Below are 25,904 nucleotides of genomic sequence, written 5' to 3'. Positions count from 1 at the left end.
CTTGGAACGAAGCAGTAGTCCACTTTACCCAAGATATACGTTTTTCCCCCCTCAAGCCTTCTTTATCTAAGTGCTTTCCTAATTATGACATCTTCCGTCTTGGATCAATAACATTTTGATGTCTTCTACATCATTTATTACAGATGACTTTTTATTTATAATCTGCAAGTTCAATAAGATGCAGCATATACTATTTCTTTTTAATGTATTAGCGTCCAGAATGTTCTTTAATATCACCTAAACATAGCCTTTAGGGACAAAGAAGAAGAATTATTTAAATAAAACGTAATATGAACTGTGATGAAAATTAATGTGGATTTTTAAACATATTGTGTTACCTGTAAATTATTCCTTTGGAATGGAGAAACTGCAATCCGCAAACAATCTCTGCAGCATAGAACCTGCAATTAAACAAATGATGCAGATCAGGATAAGTTATTCAATGTTTTTGAAATCAAGGGAATATACACAGTTTTGAATTTTAGTATGTGGACATGAAATGTATTAAAATATAAGAAACTGACGGTCTCGAAGCAGAAGTATACAGAACCGGATTGCCACAAAAGATGGTGTAGCTGAGGCCCGGCAAAAATCTGGCAAAACAAAAGATTAAGCAGGAGGGGAATCCCAAGTAGTTCTTCACCGGGGTGGATTCAGAGTGTCCAGAGGAAAAGTAGAGAGCTCTACTACAACACAGTCAATAACTGCCTCGGAGTGACAACCCCACTCGATGATATTACTTTTGCACACCAGACCCTTAATTGTTCACAAATTGCTTGTTAAATTGTATTTTTCATGGGACTACTTAGATGGAATGTTACAAGAAATATACCTGTTGTATTTTCAGTGGTTTATTTTAGTAGTACGGTTTTACCATTGTTGTCATATTCACATACATTGTGGTAAATGCCTGGTTTTAAGGGTCAAAAAAGAATCAAATACAAAGGATGCTAACAGATTTTGGTCACAATGTAAATCATTTGTCAGTAGTATCGAATTCATTTTAGGGACTGTGATGAGTTCTGAGTTGATTTTATCCAGCGAAAAATGCTGATCTTTTGCTGGGGTTTGGTGCACCATGTTTTACAGAAAAATGTTCATATTCATGATTTTCTCATAGGGTCATGGGATGTGCCTCAGAATCTAAAATGAGAAGATATTTTCTATACATTCACTAACATCTTCCTCAGTCATGTGAGGAGAAAATGTGACATGCTAAGTAAAACAAGTACTTGCAAAACCAGGTCATGACTCCCAAGTGTTCTACTGCAGCTTCACCACAAAGTTCTAGTGAACTAATAAGTAGTGTAGAATGGAAATCATATTCTATAGGGGAGACCGCAGTAAATGAACCAAATTAAAGGTTTCATTTTATCATAGACATAATGGTTAATGTTGCTGAAAGCTGAAATAAGGACGCATTTTCTAGGGATGACTGGTGAAGTTTGAATGTGGTGGGTCCAGTAATAAAACCATGAATCTGCCTGAATCAGTGATCATACTGAGCGAGCAAGACTGCCCTAAAGGGGGATCAGGCCTGGGGGTCCCCAACAGGCAGTAATACCATCATAAGAACTCTGGTCTCTTAGTTCCATAGATAGCCACCTAGCTACTAGGAAAATCACCTCATTTATTTTTACTTTAAGTTGCACATTTAGCCGCAGGTAGCAGCTATACTACCACACATATGGTTCTGGTTGTTTTTAGGCACTGATGAGACTTGAGGAACACTGCGCTTCTAAGTGCCGTCTAGTCGACCATGTCGGTTTTACGTGACAGACCTATCACTAGAGTTCCACTTATTTTCAACGCTCATATAATAATGGCTAGTAAGAGGACTAAAGAGGGGGATATCCTCTCGCGGATGATTACGTGCATAACAAAATACTTATTGGAAGATAACGTGGTCAGGCATATAAATACTTATGGTGGGAGCACAAATTTGTTCACACAATGTTGAAATATTTTATCTAACTTTGCAGTGCAAGATACACTTGTAATTGCGTTTGACTAGCTGTATCCAGTATAGCTTGTGTGACTGGTCAATATTCACTCAGCTTCATAGGACACTGCAGGGCACCACTGAAAACCGGTGGCATTTTTAAATCAAGAATCATAACTCTTGATCCTTTACCACAGAACCAGTCATAGTCTAATCTAGGGTAGTGGATTGAAAGGGGTAGCTTGTTCACTTCATTTTGTGTGCTTTGAGTTAGTACTATTTCTCGGTCTTTCAAGTGTTTCTTTGGTCTGTCTCCTGTGTATTTTAGGTCTGTATATCTGTTGTGTATGCTCTATGAGAAGCAGCACAGTGTCATTCATTTTTGGAACGTTGTCCTATCCCTTGCAACCTATGAAAGACTCCATTAACTGTATAGACAGTATAGACCTTCACTGACTGATGACCACTGAACAGAATAACTGGACACAAACTGTGTATAGTCCCAGCCAAGTGCTGAATGGGGATTATATACTCACAAAGCAGGGTCACACAGGCGACATTTTTGGCTATTGTACTATGATATTTTAAAGATTTTGCTTCGTATTTTTATACTTGCAAGAGCCTGAATCGTCACATTTTTCTAAACTACACTAGGGTGTAAATAGAGGTATGCAATACAAAAATAAAAGAAAAAATTGGAGAACCACATTTTCCATAGGTGCTTGGTCAAATCGTCCCGTGATGGAGCTCTTTTGCTTAGCTCATGTAAACGTTGTTGACAAATGAAATCATGCTTAAAGCAGGCCTAAATCATGTTTGCATTTCAGAGACGTTTTATGACATGGGCAAAGTGTGCTCTGGCTCAGGTCCCCAGCCGTTCACAGGGCCAGAGATTTGCCCTGATGACCTTAAATAATTCTTAAACGGATTGTTGTTTTTATTTAATTTAATTTTTAATTTGGGTGATGTGTGAGAGTCTATTTCAGACATTTTGCAGAGAATTATGTTTCATGAAAACCCCCCATGAAAGTGTCTTTTAGATTAAACCAGGACCTTCCATGTGAGAAATGAGAGGGCGTCAGAGATTATTTGAAGTAATCTTAGTGAGCTGCTGCAGTGTTACAATATTGAAAATGCACATCACTATCCATGAATATTAGTTATAAGCACATTTACAATGTGGACATTGTGTCTGTGTGAGAAACTAGCATCTTGTTGCAGTACTCCCCCGCACACACACTTTTTTGCTTGGTTTCTGAATGCAACTTGCACTGGAGTGCACTGGGATCCTGCTAACCAGGTTCCCAGTGCCAGTATTCTTTCCCTAAAACATTGTAAAAGTAATTGGATACACCTTTAGCTACCACTATAAGTCCGTAGTAAAAGGTACTTAGGTACCCAGGGCATGGGGTACTATGGGTAAGCCCCTGAGGGCAACAGCACTGATTGTGCCACCCTCAAGGGTTATGCATCCAGCACTGCCATAGCAGGCTGAGTGCCCTAGTGCAAACCAAAAATACTAACTCGACATGGCACACTCCCTGTATTCCCTGTCCACCCTACACTGCATATGTTATGGGTACGTCACCCCTCTAGCAGGCCTTTCAGCCCTAAGGCAGGGTGGACCATACTGCATATGAAGGCATAATTGCATGAGCAATATGACCCCATTGTGTCCTTGCCAAGCCTGGGACATAGTGAGTGAACAGACCAGCCATTTAAATATATGTGCTGAACATTGGCCAATAAGAGTTTCCCTGCTACAAAATGGCTACTCTGATCCCTAGGTTGTTTGGTATCAAACAACTCAGAATTATAAATGCAAACTGGTATAAGTACTGGATTTATTATAAAATGTACCCAGGGGTCACCTTAGAGTTCCTCCCTGCAAAAACTAACTGTCCTGGCATGGTTGCTTACTGGTTCCAGCAAGCCTGCCACATCCAGACAGCCAATACACAAACCCTGGGGGAGAACCCTGTCTCTCTGGTTTGTGAAACAATGCCCTTCCTGGGTAGAGGAGCTAACACCCCCATCCTCAGGAATGTGCACTGCCCTGGCAGTGAGCTTCAAATGGCTACCACACTTGAAACTCAACTCCCAGGCTTGCTGCTTGCTGCAGATGGCATCCCCCTTTGTAAACCCCTACTTCTGGAAGGAGCAAAGGTGGGAAACCAGACAAAGGGTAGGAGGAGTGGCCTCTCTGAGCATGCACCACCCCTAAGGGCTTGCAGGCGGGAAGTGGCCCCTTCAATTCATTTTCCTCCATGTTTGATGGCAGGAGAATAGCCAATTAGGTTTAGGGAAGTGACCCTTCCCACAGAAAGTGGTCACTGTAGTGGGTGTAGCCACCCAAGGGTAAGTGTCCCATTGGACACTACCAGACGCCCACTAACTTCAGTATTTAGTGGGCTACCCTAGACCAAGAAATCAAATTGGAAAAGACAAACAAGACCAGCACCAGAAGAAGACCACAGCAAGAGAACTAAGGACCTACTTCACAAGAAAAGTCTCCAAACCCTCCCTGCTGCAACCAGGACCCAAAAATCACTGCTGCAGGGGAGCTGGACACTGGATCGACCCCAAGAAACCCAGGGGACCTCCAGGCTTCAATAATCACCCAAGATCTCCCTTCTGAGTGGAGGCATCACTCAAAAACCAAGCAAGAACCAACAAACTGGTGAGGGTCACTTCACCAAATGGCCGATATCTCCACGACCGGAAGTTGTTGCTGGACCCAATGGCACACCAACAACCAACTGGACGTAACCTACAAGTGTGCCATGTTTGGTGACACTGTGCCCTCCAGTGGCCGAGTTACATTAATACTCTGGGTACTGGTCAGCTGATGTCCGAAAACCAGAAAACAAGCTACCTCAGAGCTGAAATAAAATCAGGGGGAAGCCACAGTGGAGGGAATTCAGGAACAGCCCGGACCTCCAACCAGAGTGCCCCCGTTGTCCTGTAAGCAGCCCTCAAATAGACTCAACACCAGCTCAAAAGGGCTCCATTGCACACAGCTCCTGGACCTCCAACTCACCCTACACCTGGCCGCCCTGGGCCTTGCATAGCGGGATCTACTGTGTGCCCCGGGTCCCCAACCCCTTGTAACCTCAACAGCCCAAGGGGACCCCCAGGCACCACCTTAAACCTGCAAACCAGCTCCTTTTCCAAGTGGCCCCTCCAGGTGAACCTGTTCCTGTGCCAAGAACTCCTCCAACGCTGCTCCCACTGGAACCGGGAGCCACCCAAGACTACCCAGCTGGCATAGTGTGCCCACCAACCACTCCGGCCACTCTGCAAAAGAAGAGACTGGTAACTCAACTGTGTGATTTTTACTGCATTTTTAAAGGTGACTGTGCATTGATTCCAATAGTGCGTAATTACGCACATAAAGACTAACTTTGCCAAAACTTTAAATAGTCAGAACTCAAAAAGTACTTAACGTATTTGAAAGATCTTGGTCTTAATATGTATATAAATGTCTGAGGTATGTGTCTAAAATCTTGTCTTGAGTTATTCATTGAGTGTGTGTGGTGCATGATTGGATTTGTGAGTACAGCAAATACTTAGCACATCTCCTGGATTAGCCTAACTGCTCGACCAGCTATCATAAAAATTGGAGCATTAGGTGGTCTAATTTTTACCTCTGGAAACCAACATGTTGTTGCCCAGACCCTCTGCATGGTGTACTCGATTTTGTACACTACATAGAGAGCCAGCCTCCAACAGTCTGCGCATTGTCAATGACTTGGCCAAAGAAGGAATGAAAAAGCACTGAAATCAGATCATAAATTCAAAGCTGTTCTGAAAAGGATACCCCCCCCCAAAATGCATTTGGCCCAGGGCCACCAAAATCCTTGAGGTGTCCCTTTTCCTAATACCTGTGCCTGCTCTCCCTCGTCTTGGCAGAGCTCCAAAAGGAGTGCAGTGTGCATTCCCCTCTGTCCATGTCTGTTCAAGATATGATTGTGGTAGATCTGTGCACTCCTTAAAAACATCTGAGCAGTGGATCCTGCACATTTTACCATCAAAACTCAGGCTGATACACTGTTTGTATGTGAACTTCAAATGTTTCATCTACTACTCTAAACATTTTATCCTTTTGAGAGAAGGTTTTTATAAACTCAGACCATTAGCCAATTAATCACACAACTCAAATGTTTTGTTTGGAGTCAAGGAAGTAGTCAGATATTAATGTACCCCTCCACTTTAAAGCAAAACTCTTATGGCACCAAGCAAGTGAAATAAGACATCACGACCCTGCAACCCTCCCAGAAGAGCTTGCCTGTCTCTTCCATCTAAGCATCTATCCATTCATCTTTTCATCCCTATATCCACCTGCTGAAAATCACCATTTCACCTTTACACTCTGTCATCCATTCAGTCTTTCATCCAACATTCAGTCTGTCACCATTCCGTCCATCCAGCCGCCCATCCATATCCGAAACTATCCATCTACCTTCAAACCTATATATCAATTATATCCATCCTTTCATTCAGTTATTCATCCATTTCTATTCATCCATCCATCCATCTATCGTTTCACTCTATCCATCCTCCCTTTTACTCATCCTTCTTTTCACTCAATCATCTTCGACCCATCCATCCACTCATCCATCCATTTTTTCCTTCAGCCATCCATCCTTCCACTCACTCATCCATTCATCCATTTTTTCATCAATCATCCACCATTTCACTCATCCATCCATCTATTCTTTCACACATCCAACAAGCTATCCTTCCTTTCACCTATCCATTCTTACATCCATCCTTTCCAACATTCATACATTCAACTATCCATCCACCTTTTCACTTACCCATCCATCCACCATTCTCTCACATCCATTAATTCATTTACCCTTTTACTCATCCATCCATTCTTTTACTCACTCATCCACCCACCCCTTCAATCTTTCACTCATCCATCTGTCCACCCTTTCATCCAGTCATCAATCTATCCTCCCTTACACTCATTCATCTATTGTTTCACTCATCCATCCTTAAATTAATTCTTTCACTCATTCATCCATCCATCCTTTCCCTCATCCATCAACCCATCATCCATTCATCCACCCTTTTACACACCCAGCCATCTTCCTTTCACCCATTCATCTTTAAATCCATTCTTTCACTCATTTATCCTTGCATCTATCCAGCCTTCCTTTTACTCACACATCGATCCATCCCCTCCCTTCACCTTCCAACCCTTTCGATTTAATTATGAGTCTTTAATGACAAGATGCAGACAGAAGAGGCCCAATAAAACCCACCCCTGCGGTACCTGCTAAAGCGGGGGTTGACAACGCCCCTGTTGGGAGTACATGAAAAGCTTTCAATATCAATCAGATACGTTTTATTTGCATGTTATCTAAGTATGTAGAGATTGTATACAAACATGTAGTTTACCAATAAAGTCACACCACTAAAATACAGAAGTTATGTATTTTTCAGTAGAATTCATTGCTCTAACATGCTTCAATATTAGAAGGAAATTTCACAAAATTACAACATACATATTTTATTCTAACATTAATAATCTGCATTGCGAAAAACAGAGACAGAACAATTCCTGAAAGAAAGCTCCCACTATATAAAAGGCTAAACAAAAAAGAACAAAGCAATGCTCTAAATTTTATTAGTGTGATATTATAACATATTTTTGTTTTGTGACTAAAATCTAAACATGCGCTCATACAGTCTTTTTTTCAGACTGCGCATAATTTCTTTTATTTTCTGCTTTCTTTTGACCAGGCTAGGTTGCAATTTGGACTCTTTCTGATGAGACCATCACAGGATCTCAATAAACCAGGGTGTTGAGCAACGGTGGCCGCCACATATGTCAAGTAGGGGGGTTGGCATCGGACAACGGGGGAAATATATATTTTTTTATTATAAAGAAACTACTTACCATTCGTCACTGTCTCCCATCGCCGTCTCCTGCATTCGCTGGGACACCAGCACTGGCTCCCCAGCAATCCTGGTGCTGCTTACATGCTACACGTAGCATGTAAGCAGCTCCAGGATTGGTTTGAGTGGCAGTCATTGCCGCTCAGATGCAAGGCTGGGGTCTGTGCAGTTTCTCCAGCCCGGCTGTGTATACAGCCAGAATGGATAAACCTTAGTATGCATGTGTGTTTGTCCGGCCTCCCACCTCCCTGTGCACCAGCCCCACCCTCTCTGCAGATGAAAAATGAAAAATAAAATGATAGCAAGCTATTGTTTTATTTTTCATCTGCTGGCTCATCCATGGGGGTGATGCCCCTCCGCCACTGCGGGGGAGCCGTCCCTGGTGTTGACAGAGAGAAAATTAGATCGAGAGAATTCTGTGCCCTGTTGAAGTTCTTTAAAAGTTCAATTATGGATTTTTATCAAATATCTGTTAGTAGGAATCTCTGAAGTTCTGCTCACACAGCAAATATATTTTTATATATATATATAAATATATATATATATATATATATATATATATATATAAAACCTAGTGGTCGCCACTAGGTATAGTTACAGATAGAGGGTTTTTGGTTTGCTAATACCTTTGGCTCCAATTGACGAATCTTCACAAAACTGACCGTTAAAAAAGCTATTTTAGCAGCTTTTTATGGGCACATTATTCTAGCCATAGGCTTGTAGCTTGTGCCCTTTAGCCTAGTAGCAATTCATTTTATTTTCTGAGCAGAATCCTCCTTCTGTGGTGAAGTTTTTCTTTTTTTTCTTTTATCTCATACACTTTTAGAAACTGTTTTCATTCATTTTAGTATGACATTCTCATTCTCTGCTCTGCTCAAGGCTACATCTGATATTGCTGGCGGCACAAAGTAGAACACCACAATCTCTGCCACTTCACGGAAACATATGTGTTTTTACATTACAGCAGTTTTCCTACAACATCAGCTGTTTTATTATAAAAGATCTCTTTGCCCCCCCCCCCAATACGTTAGAGGGAGAGTTCCAGCCAGAAAATTGCCCCTGCATGCTGTTGCTTCATTGCAGCTGTCTGCTGAGACTTGACTTTTTCTCTGCTGACATGGGAGAGGAATCTCAGTAGACCAACAGCCCTCTTCGCTATTACCATATTCAGGAATGGCAAATGGTGTCTTGCTAGGAATCCTGAAGGGCGGTTTAGGGCTAACACTGCTGAGCTCTAATATAGTATTTCAGTGACATAGGTAGGAATTCCAAAACTTAGCATTCTGACACCACGGTGGGACTTTTCTTATGTTTCACTTTCTTTGTCACCGCTGTATTATTAATATGTTTCATTATCCTATTCACTGCAGTGTATGCCATTTTCTCTAGAACGCAGATGATTCAATAAAAGATATTGAACTAATTGCTCCTGTTTTTCTTTGCATGTGTAAGACGAATGTAACTGAGAGAAAAGGATAAGATCTGTTACACCACAATTTCCCCTGAGTAAATAATGCGCACAGTGGCCACAAATCACTGCCACTTTCAGGTGCTGGTGAGGTACTGCTATCTCCCTGAAAGGGTCAGGCTGACAGTTGTCACACGGTGTGGAATGGGACTCAGTTGCCTACAACCTGGTGGTGCTGCCGCCCAAATCCAGCAGCCTCATTGGTACAATCAGAGCCAACACGACATCACTGATAGAATCATCCAAACAGTGTGCTAGTTTCTAGTTTAAAAATTGTGTTGGAAAAACAGATATTTGTGGTGAGCAAATTTAGAGTAATGCTGGTGTATAGTGCTCCATATAGGAGCTGCTCTCCACCTAAACTTGGGATCTACTCAGAGCTCTCTGCTTCTTTTTTGCATGATGTATGCATCACTCTTAGCCTGAATAGGTATTGTTTTGACTTATACTGGATGTTAGAGGTTGCTTTTATTAATTCCATATTAGAATGGATGATCTTTTACCAATCCCAAAAGGTAATATTCTTTCTAGAGTTTTAAAAGGCTTTTGTCATTTTACAGCTCAGCATGGAAGGCACTAGCTAATTTTACTCTTAAAGACTTTGCTGTACAAATGGCAAAATACTTTGTCCCTTTCTAGCTCGGCATGGATGACATAGTGCTAATCCTATGCTTAAAAACTTTGCTACAAAAACAGACATTTGAGATGAGCAAATTTAGACTGTTGCTTGTGTTGTAGGGTACTTTATATAGAAGATGCCCTCCACTTAAACTTGAGAGCTACCCAGAGTTCTCTGATTCTTGTTTACATAATTTATGCAGCACTCTAAGCCTGAATTTGTATTGTTTTAATTCCTACTGGGTGTTCCTTGCGTCTGGACAAAGCTATACCTCTATGAAGAGCAGTAATTAGATCAAAACACATATCAGGGGTTGCTTTTATACATTTCAGATTAGCTTGGATGATATTTAACCAATCCGAAGCTGTAATACTGTGCCTGGAGTAGTAAAAGACTTTTGACATTTTACAGTTTAGCATGGATGGCACTAGCTAATTCTATGCTTAAAGAGTTTACTGTATAAATGGCAAAAGACTTTGCACCTTTCTAGCGCAGCGTGGATGATACTGTGCTAATCCTAAGCATAAGAACTTTGCTACAAAAGTAGGCATTTGAAACGAGCAAATTTAGTGTCACTGGTGTTGTAGGGTGCTCTATAAAGAAGCTGCTCTCCACCAAAACTTGGGAGCTACCCAGAATGCTCTGCTTCTTTTTGGGAGCAGATTTTGTGTTTGCTCCTGTGTGGTGTGAGTTTCAAAAATCCTCCCACCAGGTGGGATTAAACACAGGTTTCCCTGCCCATGCACTTGTGGGCAGGGAAACTTTGGTGTCCATGGAGTGGACTCCCTGGGACACAACAAGTGAGCCGGCATTGGAGGAATTGGATCCTGGGGTCATTAACGACTCAGTGAGGGGGGCTGTGTGAGCGACCCTTCACGCTCCTTAATAGGCCCAGTGGACCCCATCTGCCAAGGCCCTTATTTATTAAGGGGGAGGATGGGTGTGCGGCCCCCTTCCTGAGCATTAGTAGGCCCTGGTGACCCCATCCACAAAGCCACTATTTAAACTAAAGGGGATTTGGCCTCAAGACTCCCCTCTCCAAGCTGTTATTGGTCCGGGGGATCATATCCCCTGCAGGGCCTGCATTCCTTAAGGAGGATTCCTTGTAATGCAAAGGAGCTAGCATTGCTCCCTCCTGCAGGGAGCAGCTTCCTTTGCTACTCCTTCCAGACAAGAGCAATATTTTGATCTGTTTCCAACCTGATGGAGCATTTTCAAAGCTCCCACTGGCTGGGAGCATACTTTGTGTTTGCTCCCGCATGGCAGGATTTTTGAAAATGCTCCAGCCAAGTGGGAGCAAACACAAATTTTCCTGCCCACGCCAGTGTGAGCAGGGAAACCACTATGTTCCACGGGGGCTCCTTGGGAAATAGCTAGTGAGCTGGGTTGGAGTCCCCAGGACCATTAATGGATCAGGGAGGGCAGTGACGTGGCCCCCACCCTCCCTCCCTCTTACCTATTTTAGCATCTCTAGAGGATGGGGCCCCTAGGGCCTTTAGAGGCTTAGGTATGGGATGCTCTCTCTCCTCCCCTCAAAATTCAGGCCCTGGGGGGATGGGGTTCTCAGGTCAAAAACAGCTTTGGGAGGGGTCTACATGCTCCCTCTAAAAAGATGGCAAGCTCCTGGGGATTGGGTCCCTGAGGATGAACTCAGCCAGGGGTGGGTGCCACGCATGCAAATCTCACACAAAAGATAAGTTGTGTTGTCCCCCTGGGCCTGGCCCACCATGGGGGTCGTTTAATAAACAAGCACATGAGCCTGTGCCTGTTTTTTAAAACATTTTTGCCATAGATTCACAGTTCCTCCATGAATTTGTGGCAAAATTAAAAAAATATATTTTTGGCCTGGTGGGGGGGGGGGGGGCCCTCTAGGGCTCTGGACCGAACCACTATGGTTGGTAGTCCCCAGGGCCATAAATGGCTCTAAGAGGGAGGGCATGCAGCCCCCTCTCCTTATATTGTATTGCCCCGGGGAGGTAGCGGTCCCCAGGGCTCAGGGGGCTATGCGGCCCTCCCACATACAGTACATGCATTGTCCCTGGGAAGTTGCGGAGATCAGGGTGCAGGGGGTGGCGTGGGCCCTCCTGCATACATATTAACATGCACTGCCCCAGGGAGGTGGCGGTCCCCAGGATGCGAGGGAGGCCACGTGGGCCCCCCACATACATAATAACATTCATTGCCCGCGGGAGGTAGCGGCCACTGCAGCACGGGGGTCATGTGGGCCATCCACATACATTTACATTCTTTGCCCCGGAAAAGTGGTGTTCCCTGGGGCATGGGGAGGCTGAGCAGGCCCACCGGCATTCATTAACACTGATTGCCCCGGGGAGGTGGCGGTCCCAAAATGCAGGCAAGCCACATGTTCCCCCTCATAGGTTTAACATTGATTGCCCAAAGGAGGTGGCAGTCCCTTGGGCTTTGGTAATCCCTAGGAGGGGGCCTCTGCACCCCCTGCTACATTTTGGGAAAACCCCTGGGACCTGAGCCACTGGGGGCAAAATGAAAAGCAACAGTGGGAGACCTCACTTGCTTTTTTTTTAATCCATGGAAAAATGGGTGAATATTCATGAAATTTGTCGTGAATTTTAAAAAAAAGGCTTTTTAGGCCGGAGGGCAGGAGGACCCCTTGACCAAAACTAGGGGGCAGGGTAACGGTACCCTGTACTCTTTTCTTTTTTATTATTTATTTTTGACTCTGAAGATGAGTCTCAAAATGGCTGCCAACACTTCCTGGCTGAAGTGTTGACAGCCAATCAGATCTCTGCACAAGATCGGGAGGATTTATGAAGCCTTTGCGCCTCTAGCTATATTACTTTGTTTTTTCTTTAATTTCTCTTAAACTACTGAATGGATTTACCCCAAATAACAAAAAGTGTAATCTGTGTAGCAAAAGCTGCCCTTCTAGCACATTTGGTGCAATTACATTCACCGGTTTGCACTGTAGTCATGTTAAAAACTCTTATGGGAATTGTTGGACTTTTTTTGCTTATGCAGGGTCATCCCCAATCTTTTTGCCTCCTGCCTCCTATTTTTTCTGACCTGTTGCTGTTGGCTTTTGAACTCTGAACACTTTACCACTGCTAACCAGTCGTAAAGTGCATATGCTCTCTGTGTAAATTGTATGGTTGATTGGTTTATCCATGATTGGCATATTTGATTTACTAGTAAGTCCCTAGTAAGGTGCACTAGAGGTGCCAGGGCCTGTAAATCAAATGATACTAGTGGGCCTCTAGCACTGGTTGTGCCACCCACATACGTAGCTCTGTAGTCATGTCTCAAACCTGCCACTGCAGTGTCTGTGTGTGCTGTTTTAACTGAAAATTAGACTAGGCGAGTGTACCCACTTGCCAGGCCTAAACCTTCCCTTTTCTTACACGTAAGGCACCCCTAAGGTAGGCCCTAGGTAGCCCCAAGGGCAGGTGCAGTGTATAGTTAAGGTAGGACATATAGTAATGGGTTTTATATGTCCTGACAGTGAAATATTACTAAATTCGTTTTTCACTGTTGCAAGGCCTGTCCCTCTCATAGGTTAACATGGGGGCTACCTTTAAACCTGATTAAAGTGTAGATTTCCTTTGGGAGCGGATGGACATGTGGAGTTTGGGCTCTCTGAGCTCACAATTAAAAAATACATCTTTTAGTAAAGTTGATTTTAAGATTGTGCGTTTGAAAATGCCACTTTTAGCAAGTGAGCATTTTCTTGCTTATACCATTTCTGTGACTCTGCCTGTTTGTGGATTCCCTGTCTGGGTCAGTTTGACAGTTGGGCTGGTTGCACCTCACACTTGACAGTGACCCAAAAGGAGCTGGGGTGTAGCCTGCATATCCTGATGAGCCATCTGTGCTAGGAGGAGGGGAGGAGTGGTCACTTACACCTGAAAGGGCTGTGCCTGCCCTCACACAATGCAGTCTCCAACCCCCTGGTGAGTCTCTGGGGCCTGGCCTGGGCTAGGCAGGGTTTCAAAAACAAGAGAGACTTTACTTTGAAATAGGGCTACTTCAAAGGAGAAGTTGGGTATAAGAAGGGCACCCAAAACCACAGACTTTAGAAACACTTCTGGAGCCAAGAGGAACCTCTGCCTGGAGAAGAGCTGAATAGCTGAGGAAGAAGAGCTGCCCTGCCTGTGCTATGTGGAGCTTTCCTGCAGTTGCTGCTTCTGCCAGAGTAAGAGGGCAAAGACTGGACTTTGTGTGCCTTCCATCTTGATAAGAAATCTCCAAGGGCTTGATCTAGAGCTTGCCTCCTGTTGTTTGAAGTCTCAGGGACAGCAAAGACTTCTCTCTGCCAGCACCTGAAGTCTCTGGAGAGACTCCTACTCTGCCCTGTGGTGCCCATCCAGTTCCTGGGACCCTGAAAGGAGAAGCTGGCAGGCTAAAGGCAAGGAAATCCATGCACAGAGCGCCGTGCGGGGAAAAGATTGACGGAACTCCAATCTGCGGCTGAAAAAACGATGCGCCGCCGGCTCCGCAGCTGAGAAACAACACTTGCAGGAAACGCGACCAAAGAATCGACGCACGGAGCAGACGAAACGACGCGCAGCATCGCTGACGGAGGCTGGGAGATCACAACCTGCGCTGCGGGGTTTTCGGATCATCGTGCGGCTGGATTTACGACTCACTCCCACCCGTGCGGGGTTATTTGTGGCGCACACCTGCCCGTGCGGTGTTATTTTTGATATGCACCAGGTACAATTTCACGCTAGCAGCGCTAGTGTGTGTTTAAAACTACTTAAAAACTCTTTTTGCATTTTTATTGATAACTTGACTTGTGCATGGTGAATTTTTGTCGTTTTGGTCTTGTTTTGTTTAGATAAATATTTCCTATTTTTCTAAACTGGTGTTGTGTCATTTTGTAGTGTTTTCATTAAGTTACTGTGTGTGTTGGTATAAATACTTTACACCTAGCACTCTGAAGTTAAGCCTACTGCTCTGCCAAGCTACCAAGGGGGTAAGCAGGGGTTAGCTGAGGGTGATTCTCTTTTACCCTGACTAGAGTGAGGGTCCTTGCTTGAACAGGGGTAACCTGACTGTCAACCAAAGACCCCATTTCTAACAGAATTAAAATGAGAAACGCAATTTTTTTGAGCCCCACCCCTTTTACCCGGCCCTCGCTTGATGCAGCACCCTGACACTTTCCATACACAACAAGATTCTTGGGCACTCTTTTTTGGGAAAAGTTTGTTAAGATTCGTCAAACGGTACCAAAGATATAGGCAAGTCAAAAAACATTTGTTCAATGGAAACTAGGTCCTAACTATGACTACCAACTGGTGGCTGCTAGTAGGATATATATATATATCTTTGAGGAGAATCACAGCAGTGATCACAGTGGCCCACTTTACTTTGCTATTCTTCGGCGAGAATAGCTCAAAAGTGATAAGACAGCAGGGATTAAATAAATGATAAATGCCCTGTTTGGCAAAACTTGTGGTTGTAGCCAGCCTTCTTTGGACGATAAAAGAGATTTCTGCAATATACACTTATTGGAGCACCCCATCAATTGCACTCTGATTTCCATGCATCTCTTTAGCTGACAAATAGGAGATGCCCGATCAATAGAGCCCTGTGATTTAATGCTTATGGGATGGGAAGGTTTTGGGAGCAACAAGTTCCCATAAGCATACTGTGATTGGATATGGCTAATCAGACAGTTTCAAGACTTTGGGCCTCATAATGACCCTGGCGTTCGAATCCCTGCCAGGGTTGTGGTGGTCGTGGGACTGCTGCCAATGCAGTTGTCCGTCCGCCACATTATGACCCAAGCAGTAGATTGACGCCCAGCACTGCCAGTTTTCATCTCCACAATGGTCTGGTGGCGCTCCTAATCCACCAGGGCTGCACAGCAAGCAGTGCCGCCCTAGGGATTACGACCCCCTTCTCCGCAAATGGATTCATGGGGATAACCCCCCCCCATGAAAAGGCTGGCAGAGGCGGGTGCAGGGTGCCCTGGGGGGTCCTGCACTGCCCATGCACTTGGCATGAGCAGTGTAGGGCCATCCATGGCCAGCCCCGTGTGGTGGTGCACCCTACACACTACAGCATTGCCATCGTCTCGATTACGAGCTGGAGACAATGCTGTAGGTTGTTTTCTGCTCGGCCAGTGGAAGCTAGTAACGGCCCCGACAGGGAGGCAGCCACTATGGCGGTCACCTCCCCCATCAGAACTTCGGCGGCTGGGTTTTTCAATCCGCCAAAGTAGTAATGAGGGCCTTTGTCTGGTGGAGGTATTACTAAACCACAAGATTCTACTACAGACTATGCTGCAGGTAGATTACCCATTAGTATCATTTCAATTTTAGTATATGTGCTACAGAAGCAGATATACTTCCAGTCAAGCATAAACGACTCTGCATGATTGTGGGGATTTCAGGAACAGCAATGACAGGTCAATCTAGCATCCGCAGTCTCCTAAGCAGCATTTGCTCTATCTTTTATTTCCAGACATAGCCTGGATCTTTACAAGTATGGCATGCTGTTTGAGTTCATAGGCAGATCAATTTCCTTTTTTCGCCGAAGAGACCTCCACCTCCATAGTGGGGAAAAAATATCATATTTATTGGAATGTAGACTTACGTTGCTCTCCCGAGGTCGAACTTGTGGCACGTTTGTATATGAAACATGAGGTCGCCTCCGTTTAGGTACTCCATCACGAAAAATAGGTTTTCCTGTAAAATTACACAGCGAGAAACAGATATCAATCGAAGTCTGAATAACGCGACAAAACAAAGTACGTGTATCGTTATAATATCGAAATCGCCAGACTTCAAGCAAAACTAATAAAGTAATAAGTTTATTGTATGATTTGATTGGGGCGATATTAATACATCAAATAAAAATGTAATCCTGTACATAGAGTTTCAGGAGATGGTAATGGGTTAAAGTACGGTTCCATTTGGATACATTATCTCAAAAATGAAATGGCAAAAGTCTGGCACATAAATTTAGTTTACCCTATAGTCAGTGATTAATTTATACCGGTGTGTGTCGGTGTGCTAACCCCCCCCCCCCCCCCCCCCCCCATGTACTCATCTAAGGTGATCCAGGGCTCTTTAAAGTCCCTGCTGCTGATAACAGCTGGCAGGCTCATTAAAAAAATACCTGGTTTGCTGCTGGCTGCCTAGCCTTGTCCTTTTATTCTCCTCGCCCACCCAAGGCACTTGTGTTGGTGGGGCTGTCTTTACAGGGCGGGGGAGGGGCTATGACATCCCTCATGTACTCACACTAATGTCAGCATTTACCGGACAGCACGCCTAAATTCCATGGCCTACCTTCACGCTCTGTCTCGTACTAAAGGCAGGGGTTTTAAAAAATCGACTTTGAAATGGGTCATTAAATTTACTAGGATAAACACTGATACATTTTTCAACGACTGTAAAAACTCTTAAGGTAATTCATTTTTCAGTAATACAGTCACATTATATTTCATTTTTCATTACCTAAGAGTATTTGCTTCAACTAGATGTTATTCTGATGTGTCTTTTCGATGTAACATTAGCCTCAAGACTCTCAGACAGTGCACAGCATGACCGAGCTGCTAATAGATTTCTAGGATGTTTAGGTTTTGGGTGAGTGTTAATGGCGGGGCAAGTTTGAGAGCTCTGAGGGTGCAGGCTGACTTTCCCAAAGTGTCTATCACTGGATCATAAAGATGTTCAGACTATATGCATACAGTTCCGGGGGTTCCCCTCGAGCAATGGTAACAAATGTGTACTTTGATTACCACTTCATGTGAAAATGTGTGAGAGAGGTGGACACAGCTGTTGAAATAGTGACAGAGCCAAAGGGAAAGATAATGCTGTCTTTTGAAGGCTGAGGATAGAGGGATGAGTGTTTTGGTGTGGGGGCTTGGTGATTGGGAGGTAATGAATGAGATTACATGCAGGGGGTCACGGGGAAAAAACAGCCATGAAGAGAAAAGTTATGGCGTGTGAGATATGCAGAAGGGATTTTTAGAAAGGTGTTGTGAGAAAAGAGGGTGGAAGTATCTAACTGAGTGTGAGACTGCTGAGGACTAAGGGCCAGATGTAGGAAAAATCCAAATTGCGACTTGCAATTTGCGAGTCCCTGCGACTCGCAAATTGCAAGTCGCAATTTGGTTTGCAGAAAGGTGTCTCAGACACCTTCTGCAACTCGCAATGGGGTCGCAAAGACCCACCTCATTAATATTAATGAGGTGGGTCGCAGTTTGCGACCCCATTGCGAGTATGGGCACTCACGGGGATGGAGGCCTGCTGGACACAGCTGACCACCATGTCCGTGACTGCTTTTTAATAAAGCAGTTTTTTTTTTTCAAAGTGCAACCCGTTTTCCTTAAAGGAAAACGAGCTGCACTTTGAAAAAATAACCGAAACCTTTAGTTTCGGATTTTTTCAGGGCAGGTAGTGGTCCATTGGACCACTGCCTGCTCTGAAAAAATATTTTCTATTCCAGTCACAAAGGGGAAGGGGTCCCATGGGTACCCCTTCCCGTTTGCGACTGGGTTACCATCCACTGCAAGGATGGTAATGGAATTGAATCGCATTAAGAGTCGCAAATAGGAAGGGAACACCCCTTCCTATTTGCGAGTCGGAAATGCATTTTGCGAGTCGGATCCGACTCGCAAAATGCATTTCTGCATAGCAGAGAGGCATTTGCGCCTCGCAAACGGCGATTTTCGCTATTTGCGAGGCGCAATCTCTTTGCTACATCTGGCCCTAAAAGTGAAAAGAGGAGAACCGAGACATCGGAAAAACACTACCATTTCCACAGACATTAGTAATGTTTAATCCACATACTCGTTTTCAAAATGGAAACATTTTCAATTAATAAGTATTGACAGCAAAATCATTGTTTTCACTCACTACAGCTAACAAATATTAGCACACAATTCGTCTGGTGTCAATGATATGTTCCTTGTGTGATGCTGTTTAGGTGGAGTGCTATTTGAAGCACAGGACTTTAGCTCACATGTTTCAAGCTGCGCCCTCATCTACACAGACCATGCATTTCGGAAGGGATTAATACTTATGCTTCTTTGACCACAACCCTTTCATAGACCTCCCCTTCAACTTTTACATCCCACGGATAGCACAGTTTTCGCTGTTCTTTATTTAATCTGCTGCAAAAGCAAATGCTGCATCCTCTGATTTGTAACATGTGCATAGACGTCACAAAATGGGGATGAAAAATATGTCACAAAAAGGAAATGGTAGGAAGCAAACCTAGGATGCAGCACTAGTATCGGGTCATTTTGCAAGGAGGTATCAGAGCAAACTACTGTTTTCCCTGACGTCTTCATGCTCCTTCTGCCTTCTCTTTGGTGCGTGGCTTACACTGCCGTACGTAGCTATGTTGCCTATCTCTAGCGTGCCACATGTATGCTTCAGATGTTCTTAAAAGGCACTCGCGATGATGCCACTGGAGCAAAGAGTCGATATCAAGTTAATATGATCTAGTGATAATGAGTAGTGGTTGTGCACAAAACGGAGAAGCTAATAATGGTGCAGGTTGTTACTGTGCTCTTTGCCTGTTATGGTACAAGGACAACTATATTCATTATATATATGGAACTTACTTTTTGCACTTGTTCTCAGTGTAGTTAGTAATGTTTTAACTCCTGAAATGTAGTTGTGCTGCTTTAACCACTAATATTGAAAAATGCTCGCTCACGCTCTGGGACTGACTTGTCTATCCATATGACGACCACTGTGATGATTCTGAAGTCATTCAATGATGGGCATGTTCATAGTCACTTGACAAAGAGATACAGTCTGTGGTCAAAACAAAAATCACAGTCACTGCATTTTTGTACTAGTGAACCCTGGGTCTAGTGATCCTGATAAATATTTTTTGATACAAGTGCAAGCTGAACATTTAATAATGTGCTGCATAAAACACTAAACCATTGGGGAGTAGGCAGAAACATTCCCTTTCCCCATGAGCGGACCACGAACCTTCGGTGTCTTAAATATTTTAAGGTGGTAACACATGTACCAACTTAACATCTAGAATACGTAATGGAGCACACTATGTGCAATCACGCTTTTCTGCCTCTAGTCACCCACCCATTATACTCCTGTTTAATATGATGCTAACATGCTACTTGCAGAACGTCCCACTTTCCTACAGTTGTCCTGCCTGACAAGAGGTGGGTTTTGGTCGCTCTCAATGAGTAGGTCTGGAGTTTCACACAATATCCTTGTTTGGTAGGGTGTACACAGACTTCTAGCAACATGGAGCTTTCCAGTCATTGAAGGATAGACTCCATGACCCTTCAGTCTCACTAGTTGGACCCTCCCTTACCAAACACAGCACCAGAACCAGATCCATATGGACATTTTCCTGTAAGTTACTTTGACAGGTACCATTGTCAGTATCCACTAGACACTGAGGGCCAGATGTATCAAAAAAACAAATTGCATTTCTTAAATAGCGAATTTTAAGAAATCGCTATTTAAGAAATGCAAAATGGTATGTATGATTTTTGCGATTCGGTAATAGCGATTTCCTAAAATTAGCTAATGCTATTACCGAATCGCAAATAGAGAATCCTACCCCATTTGCACCTATGGGCCTGCTGCGAATGGTTTTGCATTTCCTAAATTGCGAATTCCAGTTAGGAATTCGCAATTTAGGAAATGCAAATCCCAGGGTGCTGGGGGCCTAAGGCCCCCTCTGCTGCACTCCAAAAATATTTTTACGGACATGTGAAGCACACACATGCCTTAGGGGCATGTGTGCGCTACATGTCAATTTTAAAAATGCATTTAAAATGCATTTTTAAAATTTGCACATGGTTACCACCAAACATTTGTTGGTGGTAATTGCATTTCCTAAATGCCCAATTCACATTAAGGAAATGCTTGATACATGTGCTTAAGAAATCGCAAATAAGGATTCCTTATTTGCGATTTCCTATTTAGAGAATCGCAATTTGCGATTCTCTAAATGGGGTCGCAATATTGAGGAATCGCTATTTTAGCGATTCCTTAAAATTGCACTGCGAAGTCCTTTCATACATTCTGAAAGACATTTCTGCATTCGCAAACGGCCGAATTTTGCGATTCGCACCGTTTGCGAATGCAAAATCGCTTGATACATCTGACCCTGAGTGATTTTGTAATGATCTATTTTGTTTGCTGGTCAATTTGGCTGTGTTCAGCGGATGATGTCCTGTTTCACAAAGAGTTGATTTGCTGGCAGCATGAGAGCAGCACCAGGATTGGCCTGAGTGCCCTCGATTTGTGGTTCCAGACAGACTGGGGGCCTGTGCCTTCTGTCTCCAACCCGGCAACGCAGCTTGGGTTGTAGACAGCTCAGTGCACATGTCGGTTTGGCCGTCTTGAGACGGCCAGCCAAATCACATGTGCACTGACAACAGTGCGCCTACCACTCCTCCTCATGTCTGTCATCCCCAAGCCCTGCCCCAGTCTCGACGCTATGAAAACGATAATAAACATGCTACATTATCGTTTTATTTTTCACGTTTTGTTGCTGCAGCTGTTGGCTGGGAGTGACACTCCTCCGACATAGTGGAGGAGCCGCCACTGCAATCACAACTCCTAAAGCTACAAAAGGTCAATGCCATCACCTTATTCAATCAATGATGGCTTGGAAATAGTGAGCAAGGTGATGGCAAGAACTGTGTGTCGACAAAGGTGGCTAATAATACATCTTCACAGAAAATGTAAACTTAATAATATTTAAGTGCAAAAAGGATGTATTAAGTTGCATGTACACCTCTTCGCATTCCACAGGCCTTGCCCTCCCCAAACTAGACCAAAAATGGGTGTTTTTAACAAATTTAAAGGATTATTATGCTCTAAAATATAGTATTTCAATGCACTTTTTTAAACATTTCCTAGGGGGAGGGGTGTCCAAGGCCCCCTTGAGGAATGTGTGTCTCTCATAACTTGTAAAACACCTGTTTAAGATTTTGCTACAAATTCAAAACTGCCCAGATTTCCAAATGTGGAACACATTTTTAGCTGTCTATTAACTAGTAGGGAGCCACTTTCTCAAACATTTCTTTCAGTTTCATGTTTTTGAATTAAAGTAGCTTGTTTTTGAGTGACTCGCCCCAAACTGCGTTTGTTCCACCACCCTTTCCCTTCTAGTAATGCTGCACCTTTACTAACCTTTTTCACTTGATTGGGCTGGGTAAACTTGGACTCCCCTTTTTTTACACATTCAGGTTTCTTTATTAGTACCCAATCATTGGCTTCTAAAAGTGGGTTGCTTCCACCTACATAACTGTTATCAGATCTTTGTTTCATCTTTGTTTCATCTCCTTCTGTTAGTAAAACCGTGCTATGTACATTTTCAAACTTATTGGTTGTTACACACCTGTCCTTGAGTGACAACTAAGTAGGATACAGATTAGTATGTGCATTTCTGCCTTACATTAAGGTAAAAGGTGCAATTCCTGTAATGGTATGAGGTGACATGTCATAGCTCCAGATCTTCCTGTGAACAACCTCTTTGACATTCTGACCAGATACTAAGGCCAACTGAATGCCTTCTTTTACAAACTTGTTGGCTCTTTCTATTAGACCATTAGAATTAGGTGAGTATATGGCAACTTTAATATGTTTGACATCATGCAATTCGAGAAACTTACACGTCAGTAGATATGAAATGACTGCTATTATCTGTGACAATTTATTTTGGAGCACCTTCTAAAGAAAAAACATTACTCAAAAAATGAATGGCAAACTAAGTACTAGGAGCTGTAACAAAAGAATAATGAATCCACTTGGAGTAGTAATCAGGTAACATGATAAGGTACTTCATGTCATTTGAAAGAAGTGAAAAAGAACCCGCAAAATCCATTGCACCATTATCCCATGGTGCATCAGGAAATTGAATTGGTTACAAGGGCATACTGATCGTTTTCCGGTGTTTATCAGACACTAAACACTCAGGGTAATAGTAAATCACAGATCTCCATAGAAGGCCACAAGCAATGTTGTTTGAAACACTTAATAGTTATACTTACCCCTTGATGGCCTTGGTGAGCAATTGTGACTAATGACTTCCTCAGTTTCTCTGGCGGTACATGTAAGTCATGTTGCATCACCATGTCATTCACCAAAGATAATTCAACAGACACCCAGGAAAATACATTTAAATCCTCGATCAAGTTCCTGTTTTTTGGCCACCCTTCTACAATATATTTTCTTATTTTAGTTAGATGCTCATTATTTGCATCTGCTTTATTCCATTCATCATCTGTAAATGGACCCATATTTGAAAGCATGGTATCCCCCATAGCAGCCACACAATCAGTAGCAGAATCTAAATCACTTTCATCATTAACATTCAGTGCCATTCTAGTTAGACAATCCACCCTGAAGTTTTTTCCACCCGATGTATGCTTTACATAAAACGTATATTCTTGACGTTTCAATAGCAATCTCACTAATCGGGCAGACACCTTATATGGATTACTACTCTGGTGTAAGTGGACCAGTGGACTGTGGTCTGTTATGAGATAAAACTTTAAACCACAAATGTATGTTCTGAATTTTTGCACCTCGTAAGCTAAGGCTTCAAATTCGGTAGTACTATAGTGGCATTCTGCTTGATTTAACGTTCTCGAAGACAATGCTATAGTATGTTATACGCCTGCTACTGTTTGAGTAAAGACAGCTCCCAATCCTACAAGACTGGCATCCAAAATTATGGAACATTTGTATCCTGCTCTAAAAGCACTTAACGGTGGAGCTTCTATAATCATCGTTTTTACTGCAGCCAATGTTTCATCCAGGCTAGTAGACCATACAAACATGGCTCCTTTTCTTGGTAAGACTCTTAAAGGTTCTACAACTAGGGCAAACCCATGCACAAACCTAGCATAGCATTCAGCCAAACCTAAGAAAGAGTGGGTAGCATCCTTTTTTTTGGGGTGGTTCAGCGTCTTCTACAGCTTTAATTAAAGAGAATTTAGGTTTAAATCCATTGCTTGATACAGTAAATCCTAGATATTTCAACTCACTAGTGTCAGATTTGCATTTATCACACCTCACGGTCATACCAACATCAACTAGTATGGTCAATACTTATTTTTAATATCATATTGTGTTTCTCAATGCTATCAGCAAACACTAAGATGTCATCTTGAGAGGCTTGGACTCCTTGAATTCCTTCAAACAGATGTTCCATCAGTCTTTGAAAAGCACTTGCCACTGATGCTAAACCAAATGGTAATCTGGCATATGTGTATGCTCTGAAGGGCGTGATAAACACTGCCAACTACTGTGATTCTTTTTCTAGGGGTACTTGATGGTAAACTGAGCGTAAGTCAATGAAGGAAAACACTCTGGCTCCACCTAAATTTGCTAACAAGTCATGTGTCCTGGGTAAGGGATGTCCATCAATAATAATATTTTTATTGAGATAGCGCAAGTCGGCGCATAATATAATTTTGCCTGACTTCTTGCTTGCCAGCACAACTGGGAAGACCTATTGTGATGAATTGCATGGCACAATTATACCGTCCTCACATAACTTATTAAGAGCTGCTTTGAGATCCTCTCTAAAGCTCCAAGTTACAGGACGTACTTTGTGGGCAATAGGTTGAACACTGGGTTCTAACCAAATCTGATGTTCAAATCCTTTGACTAAACCTACCTTATCCAAAAAAAACTCTTTGCAAACCTCTAAAATGACACAATCTCTGTTGTTTTGGATTCACACTCTATTTGAGCAATTGGTAACTTACCTAACGCCACTGGATTTTCCGCACCTGGTTTAAGATACAGACCGATTTTGGCTAAATCTCTCTACCCTATTATATTCTTGTCTTTAATCACAACATACACCTTAGTATTTGTAGTTCTACCAACACAATCAACGTTTGATGTAAAATATACTAGCATGTCAATATATTTCTCCCCAAAAACGTTAGGGTTAACGTCAGTGGGACTTAGGTTAATGCTGTTTCCCCAACGTTCATAAAAAAGTTGTGTCCCTTTAAATAGTGATGGGTGATCCTGAATCAGTCATCATTTGGAGAGTGACATTGCCCACTTTCGCTATACACAATAGCCTTTTTATCTCTCTGGATAGCGATATTGCACCACATTCAACTGTAAGCACAGTATTACTTACATTTTGCAGCGCATTTATCTTCATCCTCACCCACGTTATTTATTTTGACCACACCTTTACCACTTTTACACACATCCTGGAAGTGTCCTAGTTTTTTGCATATCAAGCAGTGCTTATTTATGGGTAGACAAATGGGATTATTACCAAGGTGTGATTTAGAACTGCACCTATAGTACGTGTAACTTATTTTTTTTTTATGCCCCATCCCAAACTTTGGGATTGACTTTACCAGGCATAGTGACTCATCAGCAGCAACCCCATCCAGCTCTGTTACTACACTGATAGGAACTTCCAGGAGTAGTGCTTTAGATGACATAATAGACCTTTTTATGCTTTTTACCAAGTCCAGAACCTCTAGTAGTATTGGGTTTCTACAATGTAAAAGTATTTTCTGAATTTTCCTTGTAAAACAATGAAAAACAAATTGGTCCCGAAGATATGTATCCATGTTAGCTCCAAATTTCCATGTTGTAGCTGAAATCCTCAATGCTGATACGTACTCCAAAAATACTTTCATCAGCTGCTTGTTTACGCTTTAAAAATGTGCGACTTTCTAACATAATGCTAGGCTCCGGTGAGTAATGAGCGTCTAGTCTAGCAATTGCTTCCATGTGCACATTCCAGTTATTATCACTTTCCTTGAAAGGTGGTGATGGTGCCACAGATAAATTATCGAAAACTTCTTGTGCTGCTTGTCCTAAACAATCACATCACAGTGCTACTTCACGCTCAAGTGCAAACTTCTTAGCATCAATGGCTATTGAATAATTTTCAAACAAACCTAGCCCTTGTTTCAATTTAGGTAGAAAAATATTTTATTAGTTAATAAAAACCAGAAAAACGCATCTGAAAGATACAAATGCAAATAAGCA

The 25,904-nt window shown here is 42.9% G+C and overlaps 1 protein-coding gene across 1 annotated transcript in view; it reads right to left on the bottom strand.

Moving 5' to 3' along the window:
• The window catches only part of PRKCQ (protein kinase C theta), a 437,429-nt gene that overhangs the window by 147,273 nt on the left and 264,252 nt on the right, over window positions 1-25,904 (bottom strand). Inside the window, exons 13-14 of the mRNA XM_069229272.1 lie at window positions 16,516-16,607; window positions 339-401 (exon numbers count right to left, since the gene is read on the bottom strand). Coding sequence (XP_069085373.1) covers window positions 339-401; window positions 16,516-16,607 — 155 coding nt within the window. The remainder of the gene's footprint in view (window positions 1-338; window positions 402-16,515; window positions 16,608-25,904) is intronic.

The sequence above is a fragment of the Pleurodeles waltl genome, chromosome 4_1, assembly GCF_031143425.1.
Source record: "Pleurodeles waltl isolate 20211129_DDA chromosome 4_1, aPleWal1.hap1.20221129, whole genome shotgun sequence".
NCBI classification, from domain to species: Eukaryota; Metazoa; Chordata; class Amphibia; order Caudata; family Salamandridae; genus Pleurodeles; species Pleurodeles waltl.
This window is presented reverse-complemented; position numbering and strand designations above follow the sequence as displayed.